The following is a 22,046-nucleotide window of genomic DNA, read 5'->3' on the forward strand; positions in this document are numbered from 1 at the left end:
GGGGGGGGGGGGGGGGGGGGGGGGGGGGTAAGAGAAGCATTTTGTCACTTTTGTAATTTACTGAATAAATGTTCACATTATGTAATCAGGTTCAATAAGATTCTGGTTGTTCTACTAAAGAAATTCTTTAGCTCAAGAGAACTGACAGAGTTAGAATTTTTACTGATTGAACTAAAAATACAAAGAGACAAACTAAAAATATAAAGAGACAAACATATCAAGAAGTTAAGAGGATTCAATAGTTACTACTAATATTTATATACAGAAAAAATAAAAAATAATTTTAACTTGTAAGATATGTGAAATTAATTTCCACCTCTACGTGGTGCGATACAGTCCCTCTACTTTATGCAAGAAAGACATAAGATTTGTGCACTCTTTTCAAATTCCATGTGTGTAATTATATTATGGGCAAATTACAAAAATCACATATTTTTAAGGCAAAATTACAATATATCCTTTAAAAGTTTATAATTACAAAAATCTCTCAAACGGATACAATAATATAAGCGCTGATACATTAATCTGATGCGCGAGATACATTAATCGTTAAGTAAGATACATTATATTTTATACATGATACACTAATCTGATGCGCGAGATATAATAATATAAGCGCTGATACATTAATCTGATGCGCGAGATACACTACTCTAATGCACGAAAATGAGGGATTTTGAAGATTTGTAAAACTTATAAGGGATAATGGTAATAAGTAAACTAAGAAGTGAGATTTCTATAATTTTTCCTTATATTATTGGGTATGTTGTTATGCGCATTGGTATACAACTTTTTTTATAAGGTGTTAACATTTAAAGAAGTGAAGAAATGAATAAATTGATATTGCAATATATATATATATATATATATATATATATATATATATATATATTCAATAAGACGTGTTACAACTTACATGACACTGTGGGGTTTATCCGGTGCGCACAAAATGTTCACTACAGAGTGCTCACTCGAAGGGCAAAGATTGTAGCGTCTGCGGGTTATTCTGGAGTTTCAAAAAAAAAAAACTTACATGACGTACAAGCTTGGAGCAAGGTATATCCGTCCCTACATACATAACAACTGCTTTCAGTTTGAATTATATATATGGCTAAAATAAATTAAAATTTATGTATCATAGTTACCATTATTTTGGAAGTCAAAAAATGCTTTCTCCGACCACTATTATTTCAATTATTTTAAATTATTATTATTGTGAAAATACTAGTTGAAAATGTTGATTATTTATTCTATTATAATAGTAAAAACTTATTCGTATAAATGTGTTATAAATATTATTCTTTTAATTTTATTTTATTTTCTGTAGTGGAGATAACCCTAATTAATGCCAAACTTATGTGGACTTTATTATCTTTCTTTTCTTATTCTTCCTAATTAGAAATAAGCCTTCCCAAGTTTGTGATTTATAGTATTGTTTTCATGTAGTTTTAAAATGTGAAAGTCAATTTTTTTAAAAAGGAAATATCTATCTCCAAATTAACACGGAAAATTGATTAATTCAGATTCCGCATTAAAGTAAGACACATAAATTAAAACGAAGAGAGTAATACATTAACACTTAATTAGCTGTCAGCATTACAAACTTATATGATGTTGATTGAAGAGCTACTGCATATGAAGTCAAGCAATTTAGAGAAGCATAAGATATCTCACTTGTGGAATTCTAGAAGAGAACCAAAATTTCGATTTTTTTTTAAATCTTTACATAAATAGTCGTTCGAATTTATTGTATATTTTTATAATCGGTATACATAGATTGTATACTAATCCTATATTGGTTATAGTATTATATATCTGACAATTATTTTTAATTTAATGTAGGTAGGTTGCTAGTATTTAAGTTAATTCTTTTTTTTAATAAAAAAAGAAACATAAAAATAAAAGTGTCAAACAAGCTCCCTAAGACAGATAACATTTTTACCTGAACAAGTTATGCCAGTGAATTTTAGTTGTAACTACTGACTATATATAATATATATTATAATTTTATACTAAGCTTCCAAATTTTTGTCACAGAAAAAGAAGAAGATAATAAATTCTTTTGTTAATCCAATAATTGTTGATTAGCTGTTATTCAACCATATAGCTTATGGGAGACAATGAAAATTATTCAAAGAAAGAACAATAAAAAGAGCAGAATGGTTCAAATCCTGCCACATTTATTTTTTCGCTACTAAAAAATATAAGAATTATCGATAGACAAATTTTATTATTAAATAACAAAATTTCGTTGCTGATTCAATTTGGCGATGGATTAACAATGGATTGTATTTTTCTTAGCCATGAGCAATTTTGTAACAGATTAGCGATGAAATTTATAGCTAATTTCGATTAAATTTCAAATTATGGCCAGGCTGAACTACCACAAAATGCTATATATATGGTTGAATACTTTATTGTCTTAAGTTGAGGAATTAATAATTACCATCCCTGATTGTGATGGGAGAGTTAGGTTGTTTCGATTTTTAATCAGATATCTTGAGTTTAAACTTTAGAAATGAAAAAAAAAACTGGTAAGGAGTGATTCTCTCTTTAATTGGTTTTGCACATGCACGCAAATTCGTATTAGTCGAATTTCAAAGTAGTACAAGACTAAAGAGAGAATTAGTATATTATTAATTAGAATTTGATCTTATTCAAGATAAAAAGTGATTCCCTCTTTATTTGATCTTATTCGATCCTAAATCAGAATTAATTAGAATTTCAAATTAATATCAGATATCAGGTGAAAAATAAAAAATTAAGGAATTAATTAAACAGGATATAGATATCATTGATGTAACCTTTCAACCAATTGAACTCTTTAAATAGTCCTCAAACTCTTTTCATTTTTCACCTCCACAAACACTTCAAATTATTGAACCGAAAGAAAAAGAAAAAACACATACAATTTTTCTTACATATTTTTTTAATAACTATTTTCTATAATGGGAATTTCAAGTCTTTTGAGGATTTATTTATTTGCATTTGCCTTGGATATTTTGATTAATATTGTTGACGGGCAGCCTTTAGTTCCAGCATTATTTATTTTTGGAGATTCAGTTGTTGATGCAGGAAATAATAATTATCTTAAAACAATTGTCAAGGCAAATTTTCCTCCTTATGGAAGAGATTTTCCTAAACAAATAGCAACTGGAAGATTTTGCAATGGAAAACTTGCCTCAGATTTCACAGGTTTTTTCAATTTAAGTTATATATGTCGATAATTTAATTTTATAAGATGTATACCATATGTAGTTTAATATGTTGTATGGAAGCATATTAGTTGTCATATTTGTTTATTCTACTGTGGAGTAATACTTGGGAATAATTTCAGAGACTTCTTTTTCAGGGTTTGCTTCATAAATACTAACTTTTACTATGATTTACAAATTTTACACTTACCTGTCATATTTTAATAATAATAATAATAATAATAATAATAATGTTTGCTTATTATTAATGTAAAAAATCAACTAATCTCCTCTTACTAATATACTCTTTTCTAATTTTATTAATTTTATAAACATCTATTTTATTTTATTTTTTGTTTTGTTTTGTACACTAAAGTGTTAAAATAACAAAAAGGGGTGGAAATATCAAAGAATATTCAACCCTCTTGTCAATTTGGCAAAGAAACCATTGCTACTACTACTAAAACACAAAATCTAGCGACGGATCAATTTTATAGCTCTACAATAAAATTCATAGGTAATTCCACGGAGCGATGAATTAAGAACAATTTATCCAAAAATTATATTAGGTACGAGATTTTTAACGATATATTCACTATGAATTTTGTATAATCAATCTTATATTATACAAAGTTAAAACTTAAATCACTTAAAAGTAAATGTAATGCAACAAGCCAATAATCATTAAGTATAGGTTTCGAGTTTGAATCCCTGAGAATAAAAAAAAGACCTTGTAAGAAATGCTAACCCTATAGCGTGCAAATTTAAATTTAATCGAATCTTAATACAAATACAGATTATCGAGTGAGAAATAAATATATCAAATAAATTAATGTTTGTCCTTTGTGTTGAATAATACAGCTGAGAATCTTGGGTTTACTTCATATCCACCAGCTTATCTCAGCAAGAAAGCCAAAGGCAAAAATCTTTTGATTGGAGCCAATTTTGCCTCAGGTTCATCTGGTTACTATGACACTACTTCTAGGCTATATGTAAGTAATAGTCCTTTTATTCTTAATCGGCAATCTCAGATTTAAATTTTAAAAATAAAATGACTTTTAATTAAAGATTTCGGATTAAGGCTTTGAAAATAAATTAACTTTGGCAGAAAGCTCTTTACTCTCCGAACGGCTACCATAAACTGAGTGATAAAACAAATTAAATGAAAAAATAATCTCACTTCTCTATTCCAATTTATGTGACAATATTTTCTTTTTAGTCAATTCTAAAAAAATTAATCTAAATTTGGAAAGATTGAACTTAAAATTTTTATTTTACCCTTAATAAGAAGCTTTTGTAGTCATACAAATGTCACGTAATGTTTTAGACCAGATGTTTCAGATGCTTTATAACCATACAAACGTCGATATAACATGTTTTGAATTTATTTTTTCTCAAAAGTTCTTTTTTAAAAATAAATAATTATGTGTCTAGTTAAACTTATCACATAAATTGGAACCGAGGAAATATTTCCTTCATCCCCTTTTTGTTGTTATGGTTTCTTTTTTTAGAGTCAACGATAGGAACTTTATTTTATTATGTATTTTTTCATCATATTGATATGCAAAAAATTGTAATTTATTGTACTAATTTTCGTATAGTTTTTGAATATATAAATTTTTAGATTAAAATATCAAATTAATAATCTAATTAATTTGAATAACATCTGTTTTTCTTCTTCTTTTTTCTCAGGATGCAATTCCTTTGAGCAAACAACTTGAATATTACAAAGAATACCAGAAGAAATTGGTGGTAATTGCAGGGAAATTAAATGCTACATCAATAATCAATGGTTCAATTCACTTAATCAGTGCTGGAAGTAGTGATTTTGTTCAGAATTATTATATTAATCCTTTGCTCTACAAAGTTTACACTCCAGATCAATTCTCAGATATCCTCATCAAGTCCTACACTAAATTTATATTGGTATATTCTTTTTCTTTCTTTTATTTTTCGAAAACAATCTCTCTACATTCATAAGATAGAAATAAGGTCTGCATTCTGCATGCACATTATCTTTTTCAGACTCCACCAATAAAATTACACAAAATATATTGTTGTAGTTCTTATTGTTAAACAAGCAAATCTTGTAAGAGTTAAAGTTATGTACACCGTATGTATGCACTGTAACAAAAATAACTTTTAGCGGCAACAAATAGATACATTAATAAAGAGTGCTAAAGCCTTTACCCGCATTAGGTAAGTGTCATTAGATCTAGTGTCGCTAAAGACTTTAGGGACATATATAAAGAGTGCTAATTGCCGATACAAATACATATTTAGCAGCAATTAAGCTATTACCGTTAATTAATTACCGCTAAAGATCATTTAAAATATAGCGATGTGTGATTAGTCAAAAGTCACTCAAAGAATATTTACAGAAAATATTCTAATCTTGAAAATACAAGAAGTTACTTATTACAACAAGTGCAAGTAATCTAGTGGTATAAAATTTTCTTACATTAATAATTTAATAAATTTAAGTTATATATACTGACAATATAATTTATTTATTTTTTACACAAGTAAGATAATTTAAATTTGGTGTGTTGTGGCTGATAGGAATTGTATGGATTGGGAGCAAGAAAGATTGGAGTGACAACAGTACCACCAATTGGATGTTTACCAGCATCCATTACAATATTTGGCAAAGATAACAACAATTGTGTCAAGAAGATGAACAAAGTGGCAATTTCATTCAACAATAAGCTCAATGACACATCTATCAAATTGCAAAAAAAGCTTTCTGGTCTCAATCTTGTTCTCTTGGATATCTACCAACCCCTCCTTGACCTTGTCACACATCCAGCTGATAATGGTAATTATACTTCAATATATACAACCTTTTCTTCGAAAAAGATAGTCCGATACACAAAACATCTTGCGTTCACACAGGATCTAGATAAGGAACCTTCTCTTTGTTCTTGACAAATGTTGGGATTTTGTGGCGATTATATGTCGCCACTATAAGTCTTCCATGACGACTAGTGTCACTATAACAAAAACAGTTTTTAGCAGCAATAAATATACTCATTAACAAAGAATGTTAAAGCCTATATATACCGGCATTAGTTAATTATCATTGGATTCAATATCGCTATAGGTTTTACAGACATTTACAAAGAGTGTTAATTACTAAAAAAACAACAAGATTACTCTCAGTAATTCGTGAATTAGAAATTAACTTAAATTATTAAGTTGTTCAAATGTTTAATTTTGTATTCTCATTTACAAACTATTTTGAAATGTTTTATTTAAGGTATGCGTACATTTTATTCATCACAAACTCTATTTATAGAATTATGTTATTGTTGTTCAAATATTTAATTCTTATGCAGGTTTTTTTGAAGCAAGAAAGGCATGTTGTGGCACAGGATTACTAGAAACATCCATATTGTGCAATGCAAAATCTCCAGGAACATGTGCAAATGCATCTGAATATGTGTTTTGGGATGGATTTCACCCAACAGAAGCTGCAAATAAAGTCTTATCTGATGACTTGCTAGCCAGTGGCTTATCCCTCATCTCTTGATATTTTTTCTTGGCATAATAAAGAGATAGACATTTTAATTTGGTCTCAACTAACTGTTGAACACCTAATTTTTATTGTGATCATCTAAACATTTCAACTTAACTCAAATGTGTCTCGCAAAAGTATATCTTAACTTTGAAAATGCACATCTACACAGTAGACACCTTTAAAGGGATGCATTTTAGATGTGTATTGTCAAATTTGAGGTATTTACGAGGTCAATTAAATCAAGTTAAAATATCTAGATGAACATTTTCAAAGTTGGGGTGTTTAATTCTCAATTGAGGAAGTTTTAAGATGTCTATTTAAATATTATGCCTTCTTTCTTAAGTGGCAAATAACAAAGTCTTGAAAAATTTATTGTTGGTTGGACTCACATTATGTTATAATAAATTCTTGTTTAATTTTTTATTCCCTTTTTTATATTTATTTTGGTTATGATGTTGCCAATGGAATATATAGACATATTGTTGTATTAGTTTAAGCTTGTAAAAGTTTTTAAATTGATGCAATTATTCAAAGATATAATTATATGAGTTCAGTTGTTATTGGCATAATAATCTCAGATTTTGTTTTCCTTAAAAGTCTCAATTGATGTTTTGATCAAGATGGAAATTTGAGCATACAATATTTACAAAAATTAATTGTATAAAAAAAATATTTGCATAGTGTATAAGTGAATTTAAAATACATAAATAGATATTTCAAATTTGACATCAATTGATAAGTAAACACTTCAATTTTGAATATGCACACCTAGACACTTCAACTCGTCTTTATCGAGTCAATCAAACACTCTCCTTTACAAAATAATTATCTAAACACCTTTAAAATTTATGTGTAACGTCAAAATTAGATGTCCACGAGACGCAATGGGACGAGTTGGAGGCATATCAATTAAAAGTAACATCCAAATTAAATTAACCCTATGAACACATAAAGTGGAACACTATAAAAGAGAGGAAACCCGGCGAATTTTCTCATTTGATTTTTTGGGAAGAAGAAGATGGACTACAATCTGGCAGCACTGAAAGTGTTTTGCTCACAGCTAAACAACGCCAAAGCAACCACAACACAACAATCACAGGCAGCTTTCACTCTCTCCGGCATTCTCTTTCAGCGTGTTTGGCTCCAGGTCTCATTCTTCCTATCCCCCTTTCATATTCCCCGTTTAATTTGCTTCGTTTTCCCTATTTTATTTGAAGAATTAACCTAATTGGAGCTTCAACAACCGAGGAAATGAGATCTCTAGCTTGCTTACGATTTGAATAGAAGAAAATGAACTTTTCAGATAGTAAAATGAAGATCATTTGTAAAAAGGACATAAAATTAAAAAAAAAAGTTTGTAAAGAGCTGGAAAACCCTCCTAGATCCCACATTTTGTGCCGAGTGTCTATTGAAAAGGTCTGGGTACATCTTATCCCTCAGCAGAGCTCACTTGTGGGATTAGACTGGGTGTGTTGTTTGTTGTTGTTGTTGTATCAAGTGTATGATCTATCTATACCATTTAGGAAGGAAAAATGAACTATGTTGTTGTCATTGTTGTTGAAATAATTGTGTAGTTGCACCTAGGTGCGGCTTAGTGGTCAATGAAGTGGGTTGAGAACTATGAGATCTCATGTTTAAATTCCAGCCGAGGCAAACATACTAGGTGACTTTTTCACATCTATCTTAGCCTTAGTTGACAAAGTTACATGGTACTTGATGCTGCTGGTGGAAGGCGGCAGGTATCCTGTGGGATTACATTGGATATGCCGTTGTACCAACTATTATTGCACCGAGGGTATGGCCTAGTGGGGAGTGAGTTAAGAACCATGAGATCTTAGGTTCAAATTCCAGCTACAGAGTCAAAAACACTAGGTGATTTCTTCCTATCTATGTTAGTCTTGGTGAATAAAGTTACCTGGTACCTGTTGCTCGTAGGAGGTGGCAGGTATATGTGCGCAAGCTTGAATAAGTGTTCTTAGTCTTTTTCTTGATAGTAGTATTTGGGAAGCTCTGGTCAGCTATTTGTGAAAAGATCCCATTTTAACTGCAGGGTATTCTGGTTTCAACACCGACTACTGACTCCTCCGGCCGATTCCTCCTCGACGATGGCACAGGGGTCATTGAAATCCAACTTCTCAGCGACTTCCTCACACTTTCTTGGGTGAAAGGTCAGTAATTGTGAAGGGAAATTACACATACCTCCCATGAGGTTTCAAATATTACACAAACAAACCCCTTCCTTCAAATTTTGTGTGTTAGACATATTTTGCTTAAATCATTTGATCTACTAATGCAAAGATTTGCTGGGAGTAGTTTGATTTATTTTTTTAAGTATCAAAACTATTGGTAACTTTATTTAATCTTTTCATGTTGCTTTTAACTCCTTGAAATGATATCCTATTTAATTTTAAGCTTGTCTGTCCCTCATTATTTTGTAGATACTTTAGCTGTTCTCTACTTTTGACTTTTTGCTTTCATAAATTTGGAGTTATTAAGAAAAGTCAAATGCGTCAATGAAAGGATTAATTTCTTGATCTAATATAATTAAGTTAATTTATAAACGGCTAATCAGTCTACTTATAAACTGTCAAAGGTCTGTGAAATATTTGGAATCATGGGGAACTCTATGATACAGGTTGAGATCTCAAGGGATCATGTCTAATCATCCCTTTATTATTATGTTCCTAGTATTTTTACAGTTGTTCTCTACTAATAAATCTGTACTTGTGCTTGCCTTATTTTTGAACAGGAATGTATGTTATGGTTGTTGGACTGTATTTTGTCCAAAAAGGCAGCCTCCCTTTAGTTAAGGTAAAAAAGGATAACCTTTCCCTCTAAGTGACTTTCCACTTCATTCATGTTAAATTAGGATTTTTCTTGTGTTAACTTGCTTTAGTGTGGTTAAACATTTTGGTTTGAGCTTATTCGGGGTGTTGCATCATTGACTGCATCAATTGATTAAATTCGTTAATCTGTTAATGGCAATGTTGTTTTTGAGGGTGATTGCCCAGCTAAAAGTAAAATAATTTCATGTATTCTAAATTCATCTCCAATCTACTACAAAACAAAGTTCTGCATTTGGTGTAATGCTCCTGAGTCCCCAAGTTCTTAATCCTGATCTCTAATACTGAATTCTTATTAGTTTAGTACAATATCAAGGTTTACTTTTACTCTCAACCTTAGCAATCAAGGTGGCTTGCATAGCATGAATAGGAACCTATAAAAGCAATGGTTGTGAAGCACAACTGCACAAGTAAATCTTGTCTCTAAAGACAATAAGGCAAATGGAGGGGTTGCTTTTGAGGGAGGGGGAACGAGAAATATGTAACTATTACTCCACTCCATCTGTCAGTGTTCTTGTTCAATTGAATAAGAGACTCATTAATGATGAGAAAATCTGGAAGAGGTTCTGATGAGAAGAGTTGCAACTAGACAAGACCTAGCTTTTGTAACTATGTTATGCTGTTTGAACCAATGTCAGTGAAAAGTTGAATTCAACCATATCAGCATTGTGGAATCATTCGTCATATCAGAATCGTATGCTACTACACTTTGGAATTGGTCAATCAAATCTTTACCTTCCATTAAGTGCAAAGAGTAGCTTAGTTTTTGAATCATGTTGCATCTTTTATGCATTAGTCCAAGCTCTATAGCAGAAAGCTGAAACGGCTTACCTATGTTTGTTGCATTAAGCTCTTAGTAGCGGCTGGTGGGCTAGCCCTTTTGAAAGCTTAGTAGCTGCAAGACCTGTCAAGTTCCCACTTAATTGTGCCAATGTAGTGCACTCGGTAGCATTCCTATCTTCCTAGGCTTTTCTCTGAGCTGTTCAAGCCATTCAGGGTTAAAACAGAATGACTTGTATCGTGTTTCTTCCTAGTGTGATTTAGCAGATTATGATATATATTCCTTTTCAGCATATTCGTCATTGGGATATTCTATGTTGCTGTAGTGGAGGACCTGTGGATATGTTCACCTGTATAAGACAGACGTACTATGATAGACTTCCATCTCAGAGATCCACAAGCTACCTGGCAACAATACCATCAAGCATGCTGTAGAGTGCCAATGCTATTGATGCCAATAATACTGTGTAGATTTATGCTAACGCTGTGGGAACTCCAAATACCAAATTAATGTAAAACCTAATACTCATCCTTCGAGGTTACTGATTCTCTGTCTAATTTAGTGGTGGGGCTTGGGACTGTGGAAGGAATTGTCTGATTGTTACTCATGGAATAATATTAATATCGCAAGAGAATGAATGGTGACCGGAGAAAATAGTGGTAGAAATTTGTCTCCGAAAGTGGAGGGGCTTCAGAGGGCAGAAGGAATTGTCTCTGTTACTCATGGAATAGTATAAATATGCAAAAGAATGAATGGGTGTCTGGAGAAAATAGTGGTAGGAAATTCGTCTTTGTAGTTAAACCATCTATTCCGCCCTATTGTTTCTGTAAACATTGCCCTAAGTTATACTAAAGTGCTTTTTGAAAGAGAGAAAGGTATGTTGAGCTCATTTATATTCTCTATGCCTTTGTCGTCAGGCAATATAGTTCAACTTTATAAGGAATGGTGTAGCTGTGTCACTCCTGGAATATTATAAATAGCACCAGAAGAATGCTCACCAGAAAACTTAGTGCTAGAATCAATTTTCTTTGTCGTTGAACCATCTTTCATTTGCCATACTCTTGTTACTACAAACGTTGCACAACAACAAGAACAACAACATATCCAATGTAGTCCACAAAGTGAGGTCTATGGATGGTAAAGTGTATGCAAACCTTTCCCCCACCTTAGAGGTAGAGAGCTTGTTTCTGATTGACCATCGGCTCAAGAAAAAACAGTCCAAAGCAAATCCAGAAAAAGAAGTAATTGAACTACAAAAAACAACATATAATAACAAAAAACAACAAATAGTAACAGAACATAAACTATGATAATCGAGGAACAAGGGACAACAGATAGTAATAGAAATCGAAGGACAAGAAACTATTTGAGCAATACTAAGACTACAAATACAAACGGATAGCAAGACAACGCCATTGTTATCTACTAACCTTTTACCCTAATCCGTGCTCCACACCTCCGATCCAAGGTCATGTCTTTGATAAGCTGAAATTGCAGCATGTCCTGTCTAATCACTTCTGCCCAATACTTCTTCGGTCTACCTCTACCACTCCTGAAACCATTCCTAGCCAACCTCCGTACTGGGGCATCCGTGCATCTCCTCTTGACATGTCTAAACCATTGCATCTTGTCCTCCACCTTGTCCGGATATACTCATTTCTAATCCTATATCTCCTAGTAGGCGCACACATCCACTGCGGTGAAGTAATAACTAGAGTGATTTTGGAAGAGAGTAAAGGTATTCTGAGCTCATTGATTGTTGGTCTAGCAGTATAGATCAATTTTAGAATCATTGTTTTGCATTAAACATGAGCTTGCACTTGGGTGAAACAATAGTCATCTTTGTTATTGTTATTATTGATAGAACAGAAGCTAAAGCATTTTCAGACCATTTCAATTCAGCTGTTTTGAATTATCAATATTCATACCAAACGGTCCAGTTTGGCAGTGTATTGAAGAAGCATTCATGCTGTAATCTGATAGAAGGCCATATTTTCTGTACCCATTCCTTCACTGAGGTAGAATGTGTGCAGTCTACAAACTAGATCACCAAATTAACCTATCAGACAAGAATTAAGATTGCTTGCTCAGCATAAAGAAATGTATACAACATGAATATATGTTTTAGATGGAGGGCAAGATAGTTTTCGTGGAAGATTGTACTCCTTCTGGCTTCTTAATCTTATCAGAATGTAGTACTTCCACACCTTTCTGCACCAAACAAGAGCAGACAATGATTATCTTACGATCGAAAAACTATTAGCTGAGCTTGGTGCTTTCTTGCTGATTTTAAACCTTGTGAAAAAATTGAAAACAATGTTTGTTAGTGGATTATTACTCGAAAATCTGCAGAGCAAGTATATTTTGTTCTTAAGTCTACGTGTATTAACATAGCCTTCTGTGAATATACATTGCTGTACTAGGTTTACGATGTCTCTTGTTTTCTGTTGTTAACTTCTTATATGATATTCCTAAGCATCTTCTCCCTTTTCAGATACACAAAATTGTTGATCTTTCACCATTTCCTGACCGAGAATCAATGTGGTACCTAGAAGTTATTGAGGTATTTAAACTCTTCTACCAACCTCTATTTGAAGAGTAATAAAGAGTTAAAGGCAGCAAGAAAAGGGACATCATACAAGATCTTGTATGATTGTACCAAATGGAGTTCTAGTTCATATATAACTAATAACCTTTTTAGGGGCAGTTATGCTACATTCTCTCCGTTTCAATTTCTTTATCTTACTTTCCTTTTTAGTCCGTTTAAAAAAGAATGTTCATTTTCTTTTTCAAACTTCCGACTAGTTTTTTTTTCCAACCAAAATTGTCATCCATTAATTCACTACGGATACAATATAGTCAAAGGATCGTACAACTTGGGACTAGTCTTTCCCAAGAAAATCCAGATAGCAAAGAAGTTGAAAACTTAGCTACTAAATTTTCTACTAATTGTTTTACTACAAATCATTGTCAGCACCTCCCCCAGCTATTTCTTACAAGCATAGTGACTGAACATTATAGTCTCTTGATTTAAATTTTGAAATAGAGCAAGAGCAAGGTAAAAAGGAAATAGTTGGTTATATGAGCTGGGGTGAGGGTCTATTGGAAATAGTTTTTCTACTCCATAAAAGTATGGGTAGGGTTTATATACACTCCACCCTCCCTAGATTCTACTTGTGAAATTATATCGGTTATGTTATTGTGAAGTGTTTCATATTTTAAAACTAGAGATGTTTTCAATTTCATTCATCAAAATATAATGTATTAAACTATATGCTATGCATTTTTTTGAAACATTAAATTTATTGCGCTCTCTATTTTAACTTGTTTGTCTATTTATTTTTTTTGTCTGTTTCAAAAAGGACTTTTTTTTTTCTTTTTTTTTTCAATTCACGAGATGACAGATTGAGATGTTTTGTTCCCTCTGTCCCATTTTATGTGACACTTTATTCTTTTTAGTTCGTTCAAAAAAGAATGTCATTTTACTATAATTTGAAATAATTTAACTTTAAAATATTCATTTTATCCTTAATGAAATGATTTTCAATCACACAAACATCTAAGGATCGTTTTAGATCATAAATTTCAGAAGTTTTTTTTTTTTTAAACACCATGTTAAGTCAAACGATGTCACATAAAATGAGATAATGTATAACGTTTTGAAGGTGTAGCAATCAAGAAGTGTCATAAATGTAGGGTGTGTTCCGTAGGTAGGAGGGAAAATATTTTCGTAGTAAATTGGTTAAAAAATTTAAAAGGAGTATCTTTATATAAAAATAAAGAAAATAACATTCCTAACAAAAATATTATATAAAAAAATAAGCCGCACTGTCTCCTCTTCATCCTCACAAGTCACAACCACCTCCCCCACCAAATCCCAACTCCTCCATTGTCCCATGCCCCACCGCCTACCCTCCACTCCTGCAACACTGCCCTAGCCCCTGCGCTCCCTTCCTTATTACCCCATTCTCATAATTTTGTTTAATATAGATCCGTCACGATAGATTTGTCTATCTCTAGTCTTGGCTAAAGACATATTTAATATTAGTTGATCATTATATTAAAAATAGTTATTTCATATTAGTTGATCACCATACGAAATTAAGAAAGAATTAATTTTTTTTTCTATATTACTCTTACAAATAATTTTTTTGAAAGTGTTCACATTTAGTTGTCAAATTCTCAAGAAATTTTTGAAGAGATTCTTATTTATAATATCTTAAGCACTGTACAAAATAGAAAAGCGATGAACATGTGGCTCGAATCCAATGCAAAACATTAGAGAAAAAAAAGTGTAGATGAACACACAATTTTCAAAAAGTCTCAAGTATCATGCAAGCATTAAATGATTGATTTTACATTAGAATGTGTGATATATAAGTCAAACAGAAACAACTGTTACATCAGTTCTCCAAACCTCCCTTCTTAATGAAGCATCCCGCATTACATTGGTTTCAAAAAAAGTGCCGCATTCCAAGAGGATGCAGTGTAAGTGGCATACTTTGACACCAATATTAATGACGAATTGAATTTCGTAGGTAGAGATGAATCACCAAAACACAAATTTAGCATTTGTTCGAAATTTTGAAAAATAATTGTATTTTAAAAGGGAAAAACATTTTGATATATAGAATGATTCGGTACTTATTTCATCCATGACAAAAGGTTTTAAGCATGCACAAACTAACCACCGTTATTTGACGGAAAAAAATAATCTATCTAGTGATGTGGGCAACAAAAGATTCCATTTCCTTGTGAGTTACTCCACCCTCCATCACTGCCAACTTCACTGCTTCCCTGAGCGCTGTAGCTTTCCGTTTCATCTCCTCTCCCTCCGGAGACGCCATTAACGTTCTCACAACTTTTTCAACAGTTTCTGCAGGCACCACTTCCTTTCTTCGCTCCCATTCTCTCACTGGTATACCAATTTTCAATCCTTCAGTTATGAACAACGCATTTCTAGGCTGATCAGAATGCATTGGCCACGCCACTATTGGCACTCCCATTGAAATACTTTCTATACAAGAATTCCATCCGCAATGACTCATAAATCCGCCTGTTGACGGGTGTCCTAAAATTTCCAATTGTGGTGCCCAATCTCTCATTACAAGTCCTCTTTCCGATACCCTCTTCTCATATCCTTCAGGCAATTGATATTTTCGAACTTCACCGGAGAATATATCTCCTTTATCTGCGTCCCTGAGGACCCAGATAAATCTCTGTTGACTTACTTCCAGCCCAATAGCTAGCTCTCTGATTTCATCTTCGGATAACGAAGTCGTTGAACCGAAGGAAACGAAAATCACCGAGCTAGCTGGTTGTTTGTCGAGCCACTCAAGTGAATAATGGCGGGTTTCAAACTCCAGATTTACAGGATTGAATGGACCAAGAGCCCAATTCTTAAAATCCTTAGAAATACTCATTTTCTCCGTCAAATCAAGGTACATTCCGTCGATTACTCGAGACGTACTGTAAATATTCCCAGCATCCTGAATTACATTTAGTTGCTTCATAGCAAATTCTATGACTTCAGGAGAAGTACACCCATCTTGAGACGGAAGTTGTTTGAGTACAACTTCAGCTTCAGAAGGTACAGGTGGTCTAGCAGCCTCCCAAGTATATGTAAACATAAGATAAGCAGAAACAGTGTGTAAACAGTAACACTCTGTATTGGGTATTTTGGGTACATCTTGAACCACCCAAGACGTGAGAAAATCATGAACCACAATAACTCTCCTCGATATTGAAGCCAATTTATTTACTAGATCTGTAACTGGGGTACGTAGTTGCATTGAAGATTTAAAAGCAGGGACGAGTTGTGAAGGGAATTTGATGGATGCATCTGGGTTTGGAGGTGGGACATCGAATGTAACAGGAAAATCAATGAAATTGAGATATGGAGTTTTCAATGGGTTCCAGCCGGCAGCACGGGAGTGAGCTTGCCGGACGTGAGCGGTGGTGCTGACGTAGTAAACGGGGATGTTGGCGGAGGAGAGGCGGCAGGAGAGTTGGAGGGCTGGATGGAGATGGCCTTGTGCAGGAAGAGGAACTACAACTACAACGACGTCGTGTTGTTGATTTACATGGTTTGTTGTTGATGACATTTTTGGAAGGGAAGACTGAAGAGTAAGAAATGTTGGGCAAAATTTTTAGTTGNCTGCGTGGAGATGGCCTTGTGCAGGAAGAGGAATTACAACTACAACGACGTCGTGTTGTTGATTTACATGGTTTGTTGTTGATGACATTTTTGGAAGGGAAGACTGAAGAGTAAGAAATGTTGGGCAAAATTTTTAGTTGCTTCTTGGTTAGCTCAATTTGGAAATCCACATCTAATTTATACAAATAATTTTATTATTATTATTATAATTATGTTATAATGTTAAATTCATTAACTTATTGAAAATAATTGAAGTCAAATGGATGCCAATGTGAATTCAAATTATCTTGTCCAAATTACTAATCTTGGTGCTCAAGTTGCTAATTTTGGTGTTCAAGTTATCCTCCTGTAATAGTAATGGTAAAAACCAAGTAATTGGCTTATAAATAGCCAAACAAAAAAGTGAAAGAAAAGTATTTTGCCTACTTTCTTTGAAAATATTTTGTTTTAAATGAATTGGTTACTTGATCCCAAAGTATTTCACTTGACAAGTTGGTTATAGACATTCACATATTTTGATACTCAGCAAATGGACTTCACATGTATTCTCTCTGTAGTATTCCCTTCATTTCAAAATCTCACCATTTGCTTCTATAAAAGAAAAAGAAAGAGGAGCTCTCAGAGAAATATAAGAATCAAGCAACTTCACCTATTTATATTTTTGTTGTGCACGTTTTTTTTTTTTTTTTTAAGAGAAGACTTGTTTAAATTTAGAGAAATATTTTACATAGCTAAAATAGTTTTTTAGGATAGTGTTTAGTATGATTCAAGTATTGCTTATACAGAATCAATATATAAATTATGTTATCATTGTTATTATATCCGTATTTTCCAACAATCTAAGAAATTATGACAAATAATATATGTCCTCAAACTATTGATGATGTTGATACTGGTGCTATCCTGGCCACTACTTGTTCCAGTTGTTCTGTCCGATCTTTATAGTAAAGAAAAATACAAGCATGTAAATGGACATGATTATAAGCTAAAAACTAATAATTAAGTCATCGTAAAACATGCACCTTAATGCAAAAGAATATTTGAAAGAAATGACAATCAACTAAGCTAAAAATATGTTCGCTGAAATGGATGATATAATTATTGTGGTCTTTTCAGATAAAAATATTAAGGTCTTTGTGAGAAACTGAGTAATATGACTCTGATGCTACAAGGCACATTTATATAACAAAAATAGTTTTGTGTCATACATCCAAGTTGAGAAAGGAAAAAAAATTATTTATCTTGGAGATTCAACAACAACTACGTTCTTAAAAAAGTAAAAAATCTTCTTAAAATTCACATATGATAAAACTTCGACATTGAGTAATGTATTGCATATTTCTAATGTCCACGTCAATTTGATTTCTGTGGAATTATGAAGAAAAGGTGGAGTATTTTTTGTGGACAATGAATTTTGTAACTATGACTTATTATGCTTAATATTTATGATGATTTTACTAAAATAAAAAAATGCATCTACTTCTACTTACATAGTTCAGTCTATTTCTTTATGGCATGCTAAAATATTTTACATAACTAAAATAATTTCTCCAAAAATAGTACCTTACTCGATTCATTACATGTACTCAATTACTAATATATATTATATTATTATTATTATTATTATTATTATTATTCCTCAACACTTCGGCAAAAGAAAAATAGTTATCAGATTTGTGAATACATGCGCACACACATTCATAATTCCATAATGCGTCTCAAATTGATAGTTTATTGATGCAATTGATAGATAGTTTATAAAGGAAAGTAAGATAATTGAAATATGATTTTATATATATATATATATATATATATATATATATATATATATATATATATATATATATATATAATCTATGAAATAATTGTTTATTTTTTTATAATGTCTTATAATATTAAATTCTTTAACTAAATTTATTACAGAGAAGCAAAAAAATAAAAATAAAAATGGCGTGATGAACAGAGGGAGACGTATGAAGATTATGGAAGTGGGGGGCGGACAAGCCTTTGCTGTTTTATTTTTTTAATTTGTGGTCATAGGGCTTTAGAAATGTGTTTCATGCTTTAAAATTGGATACTTTTACCCTCACAATTATAGCCTACCACCAAATCCCAGCCCCTCCATCTCCCCACACCCCCTGCCCCACCCCAAAATGGAGCTACAAATTCAATAGTTTTTTTCATAGACTCTATATTTGTATTGCTAAATTAAATAAATATATATGCATATTACCTTGTGAACCCCTAAAAAAATTGATTGACGGTTCAATGATAAAAAAGAGATCGTGGAAATATTTGCCATACTATATCAACAAAAGTTTCTCTATTTAAAAAAAAATTAAACATATTTTGCAGTATTTTCCTGACTTCGCCTCTGCTCCTCTCCTGCACCTCCTTGCTCACTTCTCATATGTTTTGTTTGATATAGATCCGTTATGATAGATTTGTCTATCTCTATTCTTGGCAATAGACATATTAAGACTTTGTATGGACGGGCATTAATGTAACTGTTGTTGGTAGGTAACAAATTCAACTGTGGCTTGAATCCAATACAAAATCATTAGCAAAAAAAAAAAAATCATACACAAATCATCTCACGATCACACAATTTTTTTTAAAAATCGCATCCTAACTAACTTCTCAAAAGCCTCATTAGTGTAAGTAGCATACATTGATACCAACATTAATGACCGCGAAGAATGAAACTTTACGACATGACAGAAAGACAACAAACAAATTTTATGGGGGTTTTCCTGGAGAGAATGGTATAAGCCACACATATACAATTTTATCATTAATTTGAAATTTATAAACCATAACTCTCTTTCTGAATGTCTCGACTTTCTTTCTCACGGAAATAGCAACAATTCATGGTAGAGCGGAAAATAAGAAAATAATTGTATCCAATAACATTAAGCAATTACTCGAGTTCAAAGAGGGCAAACATACTTGATTGATAGATAGAGTTGTTCAAATACTTATTTCGATACAGGATGAAAGGTTAAAGTACGCATAAACTAGCACGAACATCACCAATAAAACGAAAAAAAAAAATCTATCTAATGATGTGGGCAACAAAAGATTTCATTTCCTTCTGAGTTACCCCACCCTCCATCACTGACAATTTCACTGCTTCCTTGATCGCTGTAGCATTTCGTTTTATCTCCTCTCCCTCAGGAGAGGCTAGTAAAGTTCTCACAACTTTTTCAACAGTTTCTGCTGGGATCACTTCATTTCTTTGCTCCCATTTTCTCACCCATATCCCGGTTTTCAGTCCTTCAGTTATGAACAGAGCATTTCTAGGCTGATCAGAATGCATTGGCCACGCCGCTATTGGAACTCCCATTGTAATACTCTCCATACAAGAATTCCACCCGCAATGACTCATGAATCCACCAGTAGACGGATGTCCTAAAATTTCCAATTGTGGTGCCCAATCTCTCATTACAAGTCCTCTTTCTGATACCCTCTTCTCATATCCTTCAGGCAATTGACATTTTCGAACTTCACCCGAGAATATATCTCCTTTATCTGCGTCCCTGAGGACCCAGATAAATCTCTGTTGACTTGCTTCCAGCCCAATAGCTAGCTCTCTGATTTCGTCTTCGGATAATGAAGTTGTTGATCCAAAGGAAACGAAAATCACCGAGCTAGCTGGTTGTTTGTCAAGCCACTCAAGTGAATAATGGCGGGTTTCCTTCTTGTCAAACTCCAGATTTACAGGATTGAAAGGACCAAGAGCCCAATGCTTAAAGCCCGAAGCTCCCATCATTTTATCCATTAGATCAATGTACAATCCTTCGATAACTCGAGACGTACTGAAAATATTTCCAACACCAGGAATCCTTGCAGCTATTTGCTTCTTAGCAAATTCTTCGAGTTCAGGAGAATTACACCCATCGAGAGACGGAAGTTGTTTAAGTACAGCTTCAGCTTCAGGAGGTACAGGTGGTCTAGCAGCATCCCAAATGTAAGAAAACACAAGAAAAGCAGAAACAGTGTGTAAACAGTAACACTCTGCATTAGCTATTTTTGGTACATCCTGAACAACCCAGGAAGTGAGAAAATCATGAACCACGACAACTCTCCTCGATGTTGAAGCCAATTTATTTACCAGATCTGTAACTGGTTCACGCAGTTGCAATGAAGAGTTGAAAGCAGGAACAAGTTGAGAAGGGAATTTGATGGATGCATCTGGATTAGGAGGAGGTACCTCGAATGTTACCGGAAAATCGATGAAATTGAGATTTGTGGTTTTCAGTGGATCCCAGCCGACAGAACGCGACTGAGCTTGACGGACGTGAGCGGCGGTGCTGACGTAGTAAACAGGGATGTTGGCGGAGGAGATGCGGTGGGAGAGTTCGATGGCCGCGTGGAGATGGCCTTGTGCAGGAAGAGGAACCACAACTACAACGACGTCGTGTTGTTTTTCTACATGGTTTGTTGTTGTTGCTGCCATTTTCGGAAGAGAAGTGAGTATGCAATGTTGGGCAAAATTTTAGATGTTTTTCTGGTTGGCTCGAAGGTACTCTTATTTGTAGTGCAAAAAGTCCTTTTGCTTTAGTGAATTTGGTAGGTGGAATAAATAAAAAGGAAAAGGTTCATATTACTCTAGAGCCCGAATTGATGTATGATTGGTTTTTGACTTATTTTAAGTTATTTTTAATTTATTTTAAGTTATTTTTTTATATTTATCAAACACTTTTACAAGTTAAAAATGGACTTAAAAATAGGTTTGATCAATTTTTAAGTCAATCCAAACAACTTCCTAAAAATCAAAGGACCATCCTCATATATATTTTTGATATATTTGTCATCGTCATCTAGCTTTGGATAAGTATTTGTGTTTGGACGGTTAAATATCATGTCAGCACCTTTATTACTTATATGGTTACATAGCTCTTATATGGATATATATTTAGAGAAAATTGTCAAATGTCTTCCTAATCTATATTTGAATTTTCAACTAGATACTTTAATTTTACAAAGATTCTATCACCTTCTCATAATCACATTTATACTGACCAATGAAACTCACGCATTTGACATGTGAATTTTTTTATTTTTTATTTTCTTTCGAATTTATTGTTTTAACAATAAGTTAAAGGCCATAATGTCAAAATTTATTTGAAGCTAAACATACTAAGTTTGACTGAGATCATCGCTAAGATTTGAAGAACGTTGAAACTTGATGAGTTTCTATATGAAATTGTTGGATCTATATTGGTGATTTGGGAGCAGCTTTAGTTTCCAACGTTTTTCTTTTTTTTGAAAAGTGTGTCAATGAACAAAATAGAACGGAAGGACTGAGTGATATTTTTGACAAGCGAAGTGCTAAATAGCCAGAAAATAGAATTTTAAAAAAATTACAATATTTTTTTTACTTTAAAACAAATTGGTCTTTATTTAAAATGTATTAAAATTAAAAGGATAAAAATATTTAAAAAGATAAAATATTATTCTGGCTAAAAAAAAATTTCGTTTTGACTTTTGACAATTCAATGTTATTTGTTTACTTTCAAAACGTGTCCTTTAGCACCCCACGTGTCCT

The 22,046-nt window shown here is 32.7% G+C and overlaps 4 protein-coding genes across 4 annotated transcripts; 2 read left to right on the forward strand and 2 right to left on the reverse strand.

The window, feature by feature from the left end:
- Positions 1 to 2,863: 2,863 nt before the first annotated feature.
- LOC125844613 (GDSL esterase/lipase At5g22810) lies at positions 2,864 to 7,174 on the forward strand. The gene is made up of 5 exons (XM_049523927.1): positions 2,864 to 3,195; positions 4,056 to 4,186; positions 4,887 to 5,120; positions 5,757 to 6,012; positions 6,533 to 7,174. The coding sequence occupies exons 1-5, from the start codon at positions 2,949 to 2,951 to the stop codon at positions 6,724 to 6,726; spliced, it is 1,062 nt and encodes a 353-aa protein (XP_049379884.1). The 5' UTR covers positions 2,864 to 2,948; the 3' UTR covers positions 6,727 to 7,174.
- A 496-nt stretch (positions 7,175 to 7,670) lies between these two features.
- On the forward strand, positions 7,671 to 12,944 carry LOC125844549 (uncharacterized). Its single transcript, XM_049523858.1, has 4 exons — positions 7,671 to 7,861; positions 8,765 to 8,882; positions 9,464 to 9,525; positions 12,833 to 12,944. Exons 1-4 carry the CDS (start codon positions 7,733 to 7,735, stop codon positions 12,938 to 12,940), a joined length of 417 nt encoding a protein of 138 aa, XP_049379815.1. The 5' UTR covers positions 7,671 to 7,732; the 3' UTR covers positions 12,941 to 12,944.
- Positions 12,945 to 14,938: 1,994 nt separating this feature from the next.
- Positions 14,939 to 16,483, reverse strand: LOC125845298 (zeatin O-glucosyltransferase-like). Its single transcript, XM_049524781.1, has one exon. It carries the CDS (start codon positions 16,440 to 16,442, stop codon positions 15,054 to 15,056), a length of 1,389 nt encoding a protein of 462 aa, XP_049380738.1. The 5' UTR covers positions 16,443 to 16,483; the 3' UTR covers positions 14,939 to 15,053.
- A 2,947-nt stretch (positions 16,484 to 19,430) lies between these two features.
- Positions 19,431 to 21,046, reverse strand: LOC125844712 (zeatin O-glucosyltransferase-like). The gene has a single exon (XM_049524039.1). The coding sequence runs from the start codon at positions 20,952 to 20,954 to the stop codon at positions 19,551 to 19,553; it is 1,404 nt and encodes a 467-aa protein (XP_049379996.1). The 5' UTR covers positions 20,955 to 21,046; the 3' UTR covers positions 19,431 to 19,550.
- Between the last annotated feature and the right edge of the window lie 1,000 nt (positions 21,047 to 22,046).

The sequence above is a fragment of the Solanum stenotomum genome, chromosome 11, assembly GCF_019186545.1.
Source record: "Solanum stenotomum isolate F172 chromosome 11, ASM1918654v1, whole genome shotgun sequence".
Taxonomy (NCBI): domain Eukaryota; kingdom Viridiplantae; phylum Streptophyta; class Magnoliopsida; order Solanales; family Solanaceae; genus Solanum; species Solanum stenotomum.

Excerpts from the sequence above, each read along its gene's own strand:
- LOC125844613 (XM_049523927.1), top strand. The coding sequence starts at position 2,949 with ATGGGAATTTCAAGTCTTTTGAGGATTTATTTATTTGCATTTGCCTTG. Across the intron at positions 4,187-4,886 it reads ACACTACTTCTAGGCTATAT|GATGCAATTCCTTTGAGCAA; the intron begins GTAAGTAATAGT and ends CTTTTTTCTCAG. Across the intron at positions 6,013-6,532 it reads CACACATCCAGCTGATAATG|GTTTTTTTGAAGCAAGAAAG; the intron begins GTAATTATACTT and ends ATTCTTATGCAG.
- LOC125844549 (XM_049523858.1), top strand. The coding sequence starts at position 7,733 with ATGGACTACAATCTGGCAGCACTGAAAGTGTTTTGCTCACAGCTAAAC. Across the intron at positions 8,883-9,463 it reads CACACTTTCTTGGGTGAAAG|GAATGTATGTTATGGTTGTT; the intron begins GTCAGTAATTGT and ends ATTTTTGAACAG. Across the intron at positions 9,526-12,832 it reads GCAGCCTCCCTTTAGTTAAG|ATACACAAAATTGTTGATCT; the intron begins GTAAAAAAGGAT and ends CTCCCTTTTCAG.
- LOC125845298 (XM_049524781.1), bottom strand. The coding sequence starts at position 16,442 with ATGTCATCAACAACAAACCATGTAAATCAACAACACGACGTCGTTGTA.
- LOC125844712 (XM_049524039.1), bottom strand. The coding sequence starts at position 20,954 with ATGGCAGCAACAACAACAAACCATGTAGAAAAACAACACGACGTCGTT.